At 36.1% G+C, this 14,469-nt stretch overlaps 1 protein-coding gene across 3 annotated transcripts in view; it reads left to right on the top strand.

The window, feature by feature from the left end:
• The window catches only part of RANBP17 (RAN binding protein 17), a 225,166-nt gene that overhangs the window by 124,132 nt on the left and 86,565 nt on the right, over positions 1–14,469 (top strand). For all 3 annotated transcript variants that reach the window (XM_058180874.1, XM_058180853.1, XM_058180863.1), the window contains exons 15-18: positions 3,506–3,579; positions 4,236–4,316; positions 13,079–13,142; positions 13,234–13,342. In XM_058180874.1, coding sequence (XP_058036857.1) covers positions 3,506–3,579; positions 4,236–4,316; positions 13,079–13,142; positions 13,234–13,342 — 328 coding nt within the window. The remainder of the gene's footprint in view (positions 1–3,505; positions 3,580–4,235; positions 4,317–13,078; positions 13,143–13,233; positions 13,343–14,469) is intronic.

Here is a 14,469-nt window from a genome sequence, read left to right as displayed (position 1 = left end):
TGTCGCTATTGATGTCCTGTTGATGCCCTTGGTTTTTCTTTCACTGTTAACCCACCCCCTGAAATCATTTTTGCTGCAAACAACTCTCTTTCAGTCCATATCTTGGGCAAAACAACTTTCTTTATCTGGACCAGTTACACATGTTTCCCTCTGTGTATGAAACCACCCCAGACCCCTTGTTCTATGCATGTTTATTGTTGGTTTGTTAATGATTTTGCACATACAATATCCAGTTTCATATATTGCAAAGGGTGAAATAGAAGCATGTATTACTAAGAATAAAGAGAATAAAGATTATATTTTACTAGTGAAATGCTACCTCTTGTGGTATCTTCTTCTTTGCCACTAGGGATCATATATTAAAACACTATGGAACCAATGTTTGAATGAATGGTACTCTATTGCAGTGAAATTATGGTTCTGAACATTCCTGAACAAATAGATCTGATACTGTAAATGAAATTGTAATTTCTGCACAAGTGATAGATATTTTGCAGAATAAGAGATAGCTGGAGAGATAGCTGGCTTAAGACTACTTTTTCATTTGATCTTCATGATTCATAGTATTAAATTTCAAAATTACCAGTATGATCAAATACTTAACCATTTCTTTGACCACTATATACTGTAGTACTTGGTTATACATACTCATGCCCCCATAACTACTTTGTCCTACTATAGTGATCAGTTTTTCATGGGGCTGCCTTTTAAGACCACATAGTCAATTAGTCCAAAAGGCAAGAGGTCTGGTTATTAGTGGGTACTTGCTGACATAAATGTATTTATGTCTATGCTCTGGGCCCTGCACTAGCTTCCTGTTAGTTTCCATTTCTAATTAAAAATACTAGTTTGGTCTGGATGGGGAGAAACAGACTCAAGCTCAATCCCTCCAAGACGGAGTGGCTGTGGATGCCGGCACCACGGTACAGTCAGCTGCAGCCGCAGCTGACTGTAGGGGGCGAGTTATTGGCCCCAATGGAAAGGGTGCGCAACTTGGGTGTCCTCGTGGATGGGCGGCTGTCGTTTGACGATCATTTGGCCGTCTCCAAGAGGGCCTTTCACCAAGTACGCTTGGTTCGCCAGTTGCGCCCCTTCCTTGACCGGGATGCCTTATGCACGGTCACTCATGCTCTTGTCACTTCCCGTTTGGATTATTGCAATGCTCTCTACATGGGGCTGCCCTTGAAGTGCACCCGGAGGCTGCAGCTAGTCCAGAATGCAGCTGCGCGGGTAATAGTGGGAGCAACTCATTGCTCCCATGTAACACCACTCCTGCGCAGTTTGCACTGGCTCCCTGTGGTCTTTCGGGTGCGCTTTAAGATTTTGGTTACCACCTTTAAAGCACTCCATGGCTTAGGGCCCGGGTACTTACGGGACCACCTGCTGTTACCTTATGCCTCCACCGACCTGTACGCTCACACAGAGAGGGCCTTCTCAGAGTGCCGTCCGCCAAACAATGTCGGCTGGCGGCCCCCAGGGGCAGGGCCTTCTCTGTCGGAGCCCCTATGCTCTGGAACGAACTTCCCCCTGGTTTACGTCAAGTGCCTGATCTTCGGACTTTTCGCCGTGAGCTGAAAACGCACCTATTTATTCAAGCGGGACTGGCTTAAAAGTTTTATTAAATTTTAATTGGGGTTATTTATATTTTAAGGTTGTTAAATTGTTTTAAATTTTGGCCACCCTGTAATATGTTTTGTTTTAATCTTGTTTTAATGTGTATATTGTGGATTTTTTTTTTGGGCTGTACACCGCCCTGAGTCCTTCGGGAAAAGGGCGGTATAAAAATCGAATAAAATAAAATAAAATAAAATAAATAAAGCCCTACATGGCTTGGTAGCAAGGTATCTGCAGGACTGTCTTCTCAACTCAATTTCAACCTATTTATTAGTAGAGGTAGACACTTATGAATGTTTTTCTCTGGCACTGCTGATGCAATGAAACACCCTGCCCACTCGTAATCTTGGACCTACCTTGTTAGCCTTCAGCAAATGATTGAGTTATAAGTGTGACTCTGTATCTTTATTTAAATTGATTATTTTATTATTTTAGCCATGATTCACTTATTATTTATTATATACCATGGGCATTTTATTGTTGAAATTCTATCCATACTATCAGCCCTTCAAAATAGTCCAGATAAGAACTACCATCCATAAGTACTAACATTAGCACCTTGTGCAAGAAACAAAAAACAAAAAACACCACTCTTGTGTATGCGAAGTCTTAAAAATACCTCTAAGATATTGCTGAAATAATTATTGTACTAATCAATATTGTGGTACAAACCACAACTTTACAACTAAAGTTGGCTACTAGTTGAATATTTTAAATTTGCAGCGATAGACGCATCCTATCAATTTTAGGAAAGAATATACTGCATTTTTTTTTAAGAAGAGATTGGAGAACCATTTGTCTGAAATAGAAGACCTCCAAGGCCCCTTCCAACTCTGTTATTCTGGAAGGAAGACAAGAAATTAAAGAGCCTGCAATTAATGTTTTTGAAGAAGAAAAAATACAGTTCCATTCAAGGAATAACCTAAATTTACAGTATTAAAGCTGTGATCTTATGCACATTTATCAGAGAACAGATCTCACTGAGCTGCTTTGACTACACATGTGTAGAAAATTAATTTACACAATATTTATGGTCATTGTCGATCCTTTCCAATGTACTAATAATTAGAACCAGCTTCTTGGAAATGAAATATTAGTTTTATTTCCTAATGTAACAGACTAGAAAATAAGAATTAGGAGCAGGGACTAAAGTACTGTTGGTCTTTAATTCCCAAGTAGAAATGAACAACTACCGTATATACTCGAGTATAAGCCGAGTTTTTCAGCACGTTTTTTGTGCTGAAAAACGTCCCCTCGGCTTATACTCGAGTATATACGGCTTATACTCGAGTTTTTTTTTTCCCCTTTTTTTCACATTATACCGGATGGTGCAAACTTGCCGGGCTTTTGCATTAGCGCGGGGAAGCCCTGCCGGTGCAGTGAGAGGGCGGGGCGGGGGAGCCGCCAGCCTTCTCGGCTGAGGGAGGGAGGCTTTCCCTGACCGGTAGCTGCCTCATTTCCCTCCCTCGGCTTATACTCGAGTCCCCAGTTTACCCCAGTTTTTTGGGGTAAAATTGGGGACCTCGGCTTATACTCGAGTATATACGGCTTATACTCGAGTTTTTTTTTTCCCCTTTTTTTCACATTATACCGGATGGTGCAAACTTGCCGGGCTTTTGCATTAGCGCGGGGAAGCCCTGCCGGTGCAGTGAGAGGGCGGGGCGGGGGAGCCGCCAGCCTTCTCGGCTGAGGGAGGGAGGCTTTCCCTGACCGGTAGCTGCCTCATTTCCCTCCCTCGGCTTATACTCGAGTCCCCAGTTTACCCCAGTTTTTTGGGGTAAAATTGGGGACCTCGGCTTATACTCGGATCGGCTTATATTCGAGTATATACGGTAAATATTTTAAAATTCATAGCATGTTACTGAAATGCCACTCTTTATTTTTCTTTCAGGTTTATGCTCGAATGTCTGAAGTCTTGGGAATAACTGATGACAATCAAGTTTTAGAAACATTTATGTCAAAAATGTGAGTTTATGTGTGAATTATTGTATACAATTGTTTTTGTTGCCAGAATTTATGATTTAAATATTTAATTTAATGCATGTCAGTGTTACTCAATCTTTAAATTTTCAATTTCAGATTACATGTGTATGCAATCCATATTATATCACAGTCTGTTCCTCACTATCACTGGTTAACAGTGTTCTGTTTCTTCATTTGATTAAAATTTGAAAATTTGCTATTTTTCATATTTTCTTTTTATATATAATTTTAAATTTTACTTTAAACTTTCCTTTAAATATATTGCAAAAGTAGAAAAAAAATATCTTTTTCTTCCAATTTAGTAATTGCATTAATTAAAACTATTTATGATAAGCTTGACATTAAAAGAGAAGGGGAGAAGCAAATTTTTAAAAAGTATAGCAGCTTCCATTATTATGTATGCAATTGTGTGCACCTATCCTGCTGAAGACTTCATTTTGTGTAGACTGTTTATATTTTTATATATATATATATATATATATATATATATATATATATATATATATATATATATATATATATATATATATATATATATATATATATATATATATATATAAGCGTGTGTGTGTGTGTGTGTGCGCGCTTATATTTCGCTAGAATATATCTTTGTAAACATTTTCTTTTTAATATTTTAGTGTTACAAACCTTAAATATTGGGGGACATGTGAGCCTGTGATTTCAAGAACACTTCAGTTTTTAAATGATCTTTCTGTTGGATATCCTTTTAATTGTGTATTATACATGATATCTGAAACTTGATAGTTAAAAAAGGGAATTTGAATTTGAATTGAAATTTTAAACAGTCTTAATGTACAGAGATGCTTAACATTAGTTATTTAGTTAGCCTTTTCGATGCATAAAACATGTTTAAAATATTGCCTTTCTTGTATAAAAAATTCTTTGACTTTTTAATGAGCTATCAAACTAACTTCCTGCTTTAATAGGTAAAGTCTGACAACAATAAGTATTAGACTATAGTTAATAACCCACAGTGACTGGATGTAAACAGCATGTAAGGCAAAACCAATAAAATTCTCTGTGTTTTTCACAGGGGTGAGTAACCTGTACCCTCCAGATATTGCTGAGCTTCAATTCCCAGCAGTTCCATTCAGTATTACCAGTAGTGAAGGATGCTGGGAGCAGTAGTTCAGAATTATACAAGAACCCATCGGTTGCTCAACTTTAGTATTCTGTGTGAATTAAGCTAGGCTCTCATTCATTCGTTCGTTCGTTCGTTCGTTCATTCATTCATTCATTTCTTTAAATGTATTATGGTTGCCCACTCCAGCAGCATCTGTGCAGCTTATAAAATCTAATACTAACTTAAAACAATTTAAAAACATAGACTAAACAAAACAGCCTGAACTAAAAACGGTCATGAAAGTGCAGTGCCACAGCTCTCTTCCCCAATACATTAACCCCAGGCTTGGGACCAAAGCTAAATTTTAAGGACTTTTCAAAGACCCAGGAGACTGGCCACCTTTAGGTATCTTTGGGGAGATGCTGTTCTAAAGGGTGGGAGCTGGAACAAAGAAGCCATACTTCCTTAGTCCTACAAGATGGCAACAGTGAGGCTGGTGTTCTAAAAGGCAGCAATTCTTGTATTCCTGTAATGTGATCCTCTTAATATTCCATCCTGAGTGAAATATTTGGAATACACTCAATGCTGAAATTCACTAGGACTTTACTCTATGGAGTGAACATTCCCTGGGAATTCAGTTTCATCAAACCCACTGACCTACATCAGACCAACCATTTCCTGGGTATAATTTGTGGGACTGCGGTCCTGATTCTTGATCCATCCACTAAGAAATAGATTTCATTCACACAGAATGTGAACTTACTGTTAGATAAGCTCACTTCAGAATCTATAAATAGTCTAGTTCCTTCACTCCTCAAGACTACAGTAAAAATACACCCTTTCTCTGAGCGGTTGTGCTTGGAGCCATCTCAAAAAACCTCTCCTACCACTGTTGTGCAAACTTGAAGGTTCCTAGAAAGCAGGAAAAAAGAAAAGCTTCCTTGTCTATCATTTGTGTACCCTTTCCCAGAAACACAGACAATATTTATTACTCCAAGGTTCCCTGATGTCATTCTTTCTCTACAAAAAGATAAGACTTTCTTTGAATATCCCCTGCTGTTAATATGATAACTCTGCAGGTATTTGATCCTGAAGCATTTCATCTTGATAAAGGTAAAGGTAAAGGTTCCCCTCACACATATGTGCTAGTCGTTCCCAACTCTAGGGGGCAGTGCTCATCTCTGTTTCAAAGCTGAAGAGCCAGCGCTGTCCGAAGACGTCTCAGTGGTCATGTGGCCAGCATGACTAAATGCCAAAGGCGCACGGAACACTGTTACCTTCCCACCAAAGGTGGTCCCTATTTTTCTACTTGCATTTTTTTACGTGCTTTCAAATTGCTAGGTTGGCAGAAGCTGGGACAAGTAACGGGAGCTCACCCCGTTAACGCAGCACTAGGGATTCAAACTGCGGAACTGCCAACCTTTCAATCGACAAGCTCAACATCTTAGCCACGGAGTCACTGTGTCCCTTCATCTTGATAAACAATACTTTTCTGCTATACATGATTATTTCCACAGATCTCAGGACTCAAGTACCTGGGCCCAAATTGAGTGTTAGCACTGTAGAATGGAATCCAAAGCACTCTGTTTCACAAAGCTTTTAATATTTTTTAGTCTGTCCAGTTCCTTTTTAATTATTAAGATAACATTTCATTCCATGCTTCTTAGTAGACATCGTTTTTCAGCTGCTGTTGTTTCAGTTTAGTGTTTTGTTCTCTTTGCTGCAAAATACTATCATTACAGTATAATTTAAATTCTTTTTCTGTATGCCACTTTATTATATCTTTTAGAAAGGGAATGATTTTTCTTTCTTTCAGGGAGTGACATCCACATTTCGTTTAATATGGGGCATACTAAAGATTGTTCTTAATGCCAGGACAGTTTTTAAACTTTTATGTATTTAATAAGGTCATTTTACACTACAAATTAGTTTAAATTTTAGCAGTTTCTGGAACTAGATTCAGGTTCAGAGTCCATACTTCACTTGAGGGCCTACATTATCGTGCGTAAGCCATAAAGAGGGATTATTTTTTAACATCTGTGCTACTTAGGATACTCAGAACATGTTGAAGCAAATACAATTTTATACCTTTTGATAAACATTTTCTGGAAAAAAAACCTACTCACTTTTGCCACATACTTTCATACATATGAACCCTAGCTAGTCAGTCAGATTCAGCTGAGGAGGGACACTCAACAAGATATTACGTTTTCATTCTCCTTTATAACTTCCAATGGTAGCTGCACCATTTGGTACTTTTCCATTGGAGTGGAATTATCTGTTTGCAAACCATCTCTTCATTCCTTATGTTACGTAAGCTGAACACTTCCAAAACACACCCTTCTGAATCTTTTAGTGAGTTTTACTTATTACATCATTCATACATGTCAGTTAAACTACAGGTTGTCCTCGATTTAGAATAGTTCATTTAGTGAGCGTTCAAAGTTAAAATGGTACTGAAAAAAGTGACATGACTGTTTTTCACAGTTACAGCTTTCTATCATCCCCATGATCATGCAATCAAAATTCAGATGCTTGGCAACTGCTTCATATTTATGACCGTTGCTCTGTCCTGGGGTCATGTGATCATCTTTTGCGACCTTCTGACAAGCAAAGTTGAGGGGGAAGCCAGATTCACTTAACAAGGGGGTTACTAACTTATCAACTGCAGTGATCCACTTAACAACTGAGACAAAAAAGATCATAAAATGGGGCAAAATTCACTTAACAAATGTCTCACTTAACAACATAAATTTTGGACATGATTATGATCGTAAGTTGAGGACTACCTGTAATGTATAGCACAAAATTATATAGCACTAACAATATGATAGTTAAAACATGGCCTTATATAAATATGTAGGGATGATGGGTGGAAGACAAGAAGCAGATCTAACAGGACAAAAGCACAAGGTCAGGTTCGAGCCTGTTTTTGTAGTGATACAGATAATGAAGTGGAGCTCCTTCTCTGTCCTTATTGCATTTGCCAAGCTACACTGTTCATAGTGACCAGGTCTTTTTACTAGAGAAAGAAACATGGAATGAAAAACCTAGTGAGAATAAATTGTGACCATCTGTCATTCATTCCAGGCTGGAAGTTGAGTGGAGAGGATATGATGATAGTAGGGTAATAACTTTGGATGTTTAGAGCCTGGATGCAAAAAAACAGGCTCAGATTTGTTAATTCAGAAGCTTGCTGACTCTTAAGACAATACCAATTTTGGTTCTTTATGGAGTAGCACTTCCCCAAAAGAATAAATTCATAGAATTTTGGTGGACCTCTGGGACTCAAGGCTTGTTGTGGAAGAGCAAGTAGCAGCTATGACCAAAAGATTCTTTGATAAGCTTTGGCTGGTATGTCTGTTGTGCCTTTGTTATCTCTTAGATTTCTTTATGGTATATGTCAGAATAGGCAACGTTCTGTATGGAGGACTCATTCCTTCAGATCCAGAACATGTACATTTCCAGAGCACAAATGTCCATGTACAGATCCCTTAACTCCTTCAGTTTTCAGTAATTTTCCTGTTGATAGTAAGTGTAGCACATTTGTCTAGCCCTAACTCCATTGCAATATTTTGGCTGTATATAAAAACTGTTGAGCAGCAATTCCATTTCAGATGCTGTTTTTCCATACTGTTTCTGATGCTCCATGTAAAGGAAGTGAGATCGCCTGGCAGATGTTTTTGATGTTTCATAACCATGGCCTGACTTGTTCAGGTATTTTTGACGGAGGATTTAATGCAGTGACAAATGGTAGTGAGTCTCCTTGAAAGATTCCCATCTTAATGTTAATCTCTTCCAGTCTAACACAATTGACCAGCAACCATGTCTTCCATTGTGCCAGTGATCTTTGCACAAAGCTTTTGACTGGCTCCTCTGATTTCTAGGCACTCGATTAAGGAATCATATGGCAGGGACTCAAATGCCTTCAGATGCTCCATGTAAAGGAAGTGGAATAACCTGGCAGAAGTTTTTAATAGCCATAGCCTGACTTGTTCAGTATCCATGCTACATTCAACCTGTCTTCCTTCTCTTGCAGTTTTACAGAATCATCTTGTCAGTTAAGAACTGATTTTTAGTTCCTTTGCTGTTTAGGTGGTTTCCTTTTTGCTCAGGTAGAAAGAGCTTCTTTTCAATTAGATTATGGGGTATCCAACCTTTTGGCTTGCCTGGGCCCCATTGAGTGAAGAGGAATTGTTTTGGGCCTCATATAAAATAATATAGTTAATGTACTGTGTATAAATCACATAATTAATGTTAAAAGTTTACAGTCTTGTGTGGTGGCATTACTAGTGCGTGGCCCATGGGCCATGAGTTGGACATCCCTGAACTAGATCCATCAATTTTAAAGTTTTTGGTAAATGCCCTGTAATTGCCTAGTGTTGACCTTTTGTTGGATCTTTCATTGTCAAGTAAGTTTTGCCAGATGTTAACCATTCTTCAGTTTTAGCCCCTTGCAATACGTTGTTATATTATTATTACTATAAAGATTATTCATTGCTATAGTATTTTTGTTCTTTCTTTCCTAACCCTTTTAGTTGACAGATAATTTTACTCAGTTATTTGATTGAATAAACAGTATAAAAAGTTCTTAGGTTATATACAAAATCAGATTAGCTTTGCAAATTATTTCCTTAATTGGCCGCATGAAGTGAACATTATTTTGAATAAATAAAATGTTGCCAACTAATAAATCACCCAAAATTACATAATTTTTATCTTCTACCTTTTTTAAGTGGATGCAGTGCAGTAAAGCTAACTTAACTGTTGTTTCATTTTATTCTTGGGTGTTAGTATTAGTTAAGTTTAAAATTGTATTTCTTGGCAAATGAGAAAAGAATTCAGAAGTATTAAGACACCCACTTTTGTGCTAGAATTTAATATGCAACTTTTTATTGGAAAATAATCGTCCTTGTCTGGCAAAATCCACCATGCAATATTTCTGTTAGTAGACATAATGTAATAAAGGCAGGGAGGGCTATTTATCACAACAAATTTTGAGGATTTCAGGATTCTTTTTATTATTTTAATATATTTCTTTGGTATTAAATCAGAAAAATGATAAATTACACCTGTCGAGGTTGCTTTTCCTTTTTGCTGGAAAATGATGAACAACCCAATTTTGCTGGTCATTTTGGCTTTTACCAGTACATATTTTTTTCCTCTTAAAAATTTATTGGCTCAGCTTTTAAAGAATAATACTAAAGTACTTTTTATTTCTTACATATGAAGTGTTTATAAATACTTCTGGTATTGCAAACGGTGACCTTTATAACATTGCATTAGTTTATCAGAACAACTCTGGCTGTAGTGCTCACTTAACACAAGCATGCTTCATTCTGATGGGGATTATGCCAGTGTGGTAGGTTGAAGATTAAGCTCCCATTAGGTATATAAAATTTTGTGAGAAGCACTGGATTTTTTTGGGACATCACATTCCATTGACTCATTTTCAAAACACAGAGTACATTGAATTGTGATTAATTTAAGAGGCTAAAAATAATTAGTTTATTTTTAAATGCCTTCTCATTGTTTAATTCATTCATATGTATATAATGTCCTTTCAGTAACAATTGCCATGTGTTTCTTGAAATTGCTGCTTTTATTATGCATAAGGATTATTAATTGCCATGGGGGGTATGTTACACTTTAAAAATAATTTTAAAAAGGATAAAAGAGAGGAAAGGGAAGAAATTTTAAGCAACAAGAGGCAACAGATGATTTGTGTTGCTGTCTTCTTTTGTATTATTTTAACACTTTTTCCAAGCTTGCATATTTAGAGATATATTAGCCCAATTTGATTTTAAGGCTCGGTTATTTGAATTATAAATCATTACGTCCCTTCTAGCTTGATCAGTCATGGAATAGCTTTGAATTCATTTACATAATGGAATGTGTTAGTGTTTCTTTTATGTTGGTGCAGCAGTGTTGCTTTCATGTATTCTCTTTTGTTTCTAATAATTAACTTTATCATAATGTTTCCTGTAACTGGGCCTGTATACTTGTGTGTGTGTGCTGCTTTTGTTTGTTTTTGTGAAGTTACTACATGCAAATTACTCTTTTACAATTTGAGGTTTCTACTTCCTCATGTTTACGTTGATTGAAACTTTTCTTTAGATTTAAGAAAGTTAAAGTTCTCAACCTGAAATGTTTGGTTTGGGTTGGTAATATTTGCATTAATATTTAATAATTGGAAAAATCTGAAAAAAATTAAAATGAACATTTTAAAATCTTATCTATTACCAAAAAGAAGGCAGCTTACTTAAAACTTGGGTTATTGAGCAATGAACCATGTAGTGGTCTGAACCTGGTTTCCCCAATCTGGTATCACCCAGGAGCATTGAGACAACATTCCCAGAATTCTCAGTTTTATTTGCAACCTATCTAGGAGCTTCCAGCTCAAGAACGTTGGTAATTCTTTACATTGATGTAATAAAGATAAAAATTATGGCCATTTTCCAGGATTGATTTTAAGCGGTGTTGATAATTATCATGAGTCTATGATCATGAAATCTAACCAGTCCCTTTTGTTTAAACATGCTACATGCTTCTAACATGAATTATCGCCATTATGTAAATAGAATTGAAAGTAAATTTCTAAATTTAAGGACAGATAAGCTGTATGCAAGTGAAACCACAAAGATGCAGATGTTTATTTGAAATAAAAGGAAATACAAGTATTTTCATATTTTCATTTTAATTTAAATAATTTCCAGATTGCCAGTAAAATTTTTCAGTAAAGGTCAATTTACTGCTTTAGTATCAGTTCTATTCCTACATCCTGGATACTGTAATGGTTGGTTCACAGATTGATGATAATTCAGGACTCATTGTTATGAACCTATAAACTCCTCTGTTATCAGTAAAAAGAAATGCCTCCCTTCTTGTGCACAAAAAAGTCATTATAAAAAAAGTGAGAATAGGACAGGAATAATTCAGTTGCTGAACTTCTTGTAACCCTCTCCCTTTCATCTCAATACTTTTTTTAAGGAAGATTCTAAGAATCTTTGTGCATAGAATCATAGGGCTGGAAGGGATCTTGGTGGTCTTCTAGTCCAACCTTCCCAAGACAAGAGTACTTATTCCATCTCAAACAAATGGTTGTCCAATCTTTTCTTGAAAACCTCCAGCAATGGAGCCCTCACAATTTTGGGAGGAAAGCTGTTCCATTGACTAATTGTTCTCACTGTCAAGACATTTCTCTTAAATTCTAGATTGGATCTCCCTCTGACACACTTCCATCCATTGCTTCTTGCCTGCCTTCAGGTGCTTTGGAGAATAAATCAGCCCCCTCTTTCCTGTGACATTCCTTCAAGTTTTGGAAGATGGCTATCATATCATATGAAGGCTTCTCTTCATTAAACTAAAGTTATTAGTTCCCTTAGATGTTCATCATATGGTTTAGCCTCCAGACCTCTTATCATCTTTGCTTCTCTTCTCTGTCCTCTTTCTAGGGGCTCAGCATCTTTTTTTGTATTGTGGTGGCCAGAACTAGACCCAATATTTCAAGTGTGGCTTTACTAGTGCAGTCTAGAGAAGTACTATTGTGATCTTGGTGCTATCCCTTTATTTTGATGCAGCCAAGGACTGCATTGGCAGCTGCAGCATATTGCTGGCTCATACTTAAGTTTTGGTACACCAGCGTGTGTAGATCACACAGGTACTACTATTGAGCCAAGTAGTGTCTATTTTGTATCTGTATTTGGTTTTTTCCTGCATGTGAAAAACCTGATTTGTTCTCACCACTGAACTGCATCTTATTGGATAGGACCCAGTGTTCAAGTCTGTCAAGATTCTTTTGAATCTTGAGTCTCTCTTCTAAAGTGTAAGCAGTCCGCCTGTCCCCACCAGCTTGGTCTCATTTGCAAATTTGATGAGTGCTTGGACGAATTACATAGTCCAAAAATACATTGTCCAAAAAGTAAGATTTTCAATTTTTAAGATTGTTAATGTTTATTAGTATGGAAAATAAGTGATGATTTTGAACTATTTCCCAGTAATGATGCCAACTGTTGTAAAATTGATAAAAGCACCTTCAAATTGAGTTTGATTCTTGGTGACTATAGGAAAGCTCAAAAAGTTTGCTTTTTTCAACAATCTAGAAATGGATTTGCCTTCTCCAGAATGAATGTATATTTGCTTTTTAATTTCCAAATGCCATGGAAGATTACTTGTATCCCACTTTTCCCAATGTTATACATTTCCCGCTGATTTCCTTAAAAAACCCCAAGATTTTTTTTCATACATATACAACTATATATACAACTTTATACACAATACTTATGTCCATTTATGTTTTATCTCTTGTTTGTTGTTGTCTGTCAGTCAGAATTTTAAATGATGTGTGTGATATTAACAAATTAATTGGACTGTGCTGTTTTCCTTAACAATAAATACTTATATCCTTTTAAAAAAGCTTGTGAAAATAGATGCTGTGAAGTTCATGCTACAAAATCATACGGTAGGCCCTTTTAGTTTGTTTTAATATTTTTTAAAATTGCTAATTTTAAATCATGAATAAATTTATTTTGTTATCTGTTCTTTACCACCAGAGTAAACACTTTCCATTCTTGGGTGTCAATGATAATTATGGTTTGACCGATCTTAGATGCAGAACAACCTTCTATACTGCTCTTACACGTCTCCTCATGGTAGATTTAGGTAAGAATGTGTTCATCTTTTTTTCTTCTGATATTTCACACATTTCTTTACAATGTTCTTAATAATTAACTCTTAGCATCAGTGCTATTTCTTTCAGCCAAAATAATGCATGCTAGATAATTCTGAAAATATTATGTTGAAATCTAGTAATCTAAATCTAGTAAATCTAGTAACTTAGATTACATATAAATTAGATTATATACATATAAAGAAAGCAAATTTTGACGTTTGGGGATTCATAAAGGGTAAAGTATTAAGTCCTAAAGCAAGTAACAGAATATTCAAATGCATCTTCTTGTTGCAGCTTATCTCAATACACTTATCTGTTTATAACATACATGTATATTCTCTGCGTATATTATTCAGAACTTTCTAGAGCTACATTTTGTACTTGTCACTCTCCATTTTCATCACTGAAGAATAATAATTAAAGTTCTAGATAAACCCAATCTAACCACAAAACTTCATATATAAATTCTAGAATTTTGGAAAATAATTTAATATCACAATTACATCTTTGACCTTTCTCTACCAAGAATTTAGTCCACCATTGCATTAATCTCTAATTAGATTCTTTGAATTTCTTAAGGCTTTTCCCCCCCAACTACCAGAGCATTTACACATTTGGAATCTTTCTCTTTAATCTGTGACTCCTTAATATATTTTAAGTAGACTCATAGTGTCATTCATTCATTCATTCACTCATTTTCCATAAGTGAGCTAAAGATTATATGGCTGTAAAAGCTGCATTTTTAAAGTAACTATGGTACGGAAATAAACATCTTCCTCTGTTGGGTACTCTGTGTATGTCATATAAAATAAATAAATAGTAGCAAACTTTATCTTGGAAAAACGACATGTAGTTAAAGTCATGACTTCACTACCAAGCACTTCCCTAAATAGGAGAGTACAAGTAGTCGTCCCACTCGTCCCACTCTGGGAAATAGCATTAAGGCTGTTCAGTTTTGAAACTGGCAATGCACTGTGGCCAAAGAAACCTTGTAGCCTATCTGCAAATGTAAGGTAAATACCTTAATATTCTGGGTTGGATATTCTAAATACAAATGTATAAAATGATTAAGAAGTGCGGCTGGGTTGAGGAAGTGAAAAATGTTTTATCGTTGTAA

This window comes from Ahaetulla prasina, chromosome 1 (assembly GCF_028640845.1).
Source record: "Ahaetulla prasina isolate Xishuangbanna chromosome 1, ASM2864084v1, whole genome shotgun sequence".
Lineage (NCBI taxonomy): Eukaryota > Metazoa > Chordata > Lepidosauria > Squamata > Colubridae > Ahaetulla > Ahaetulla prasina.
Note: the sequence above shows the minus strand (reverse complement) of the source record. Positions and strands in the feature narration are given on the sequence as shown.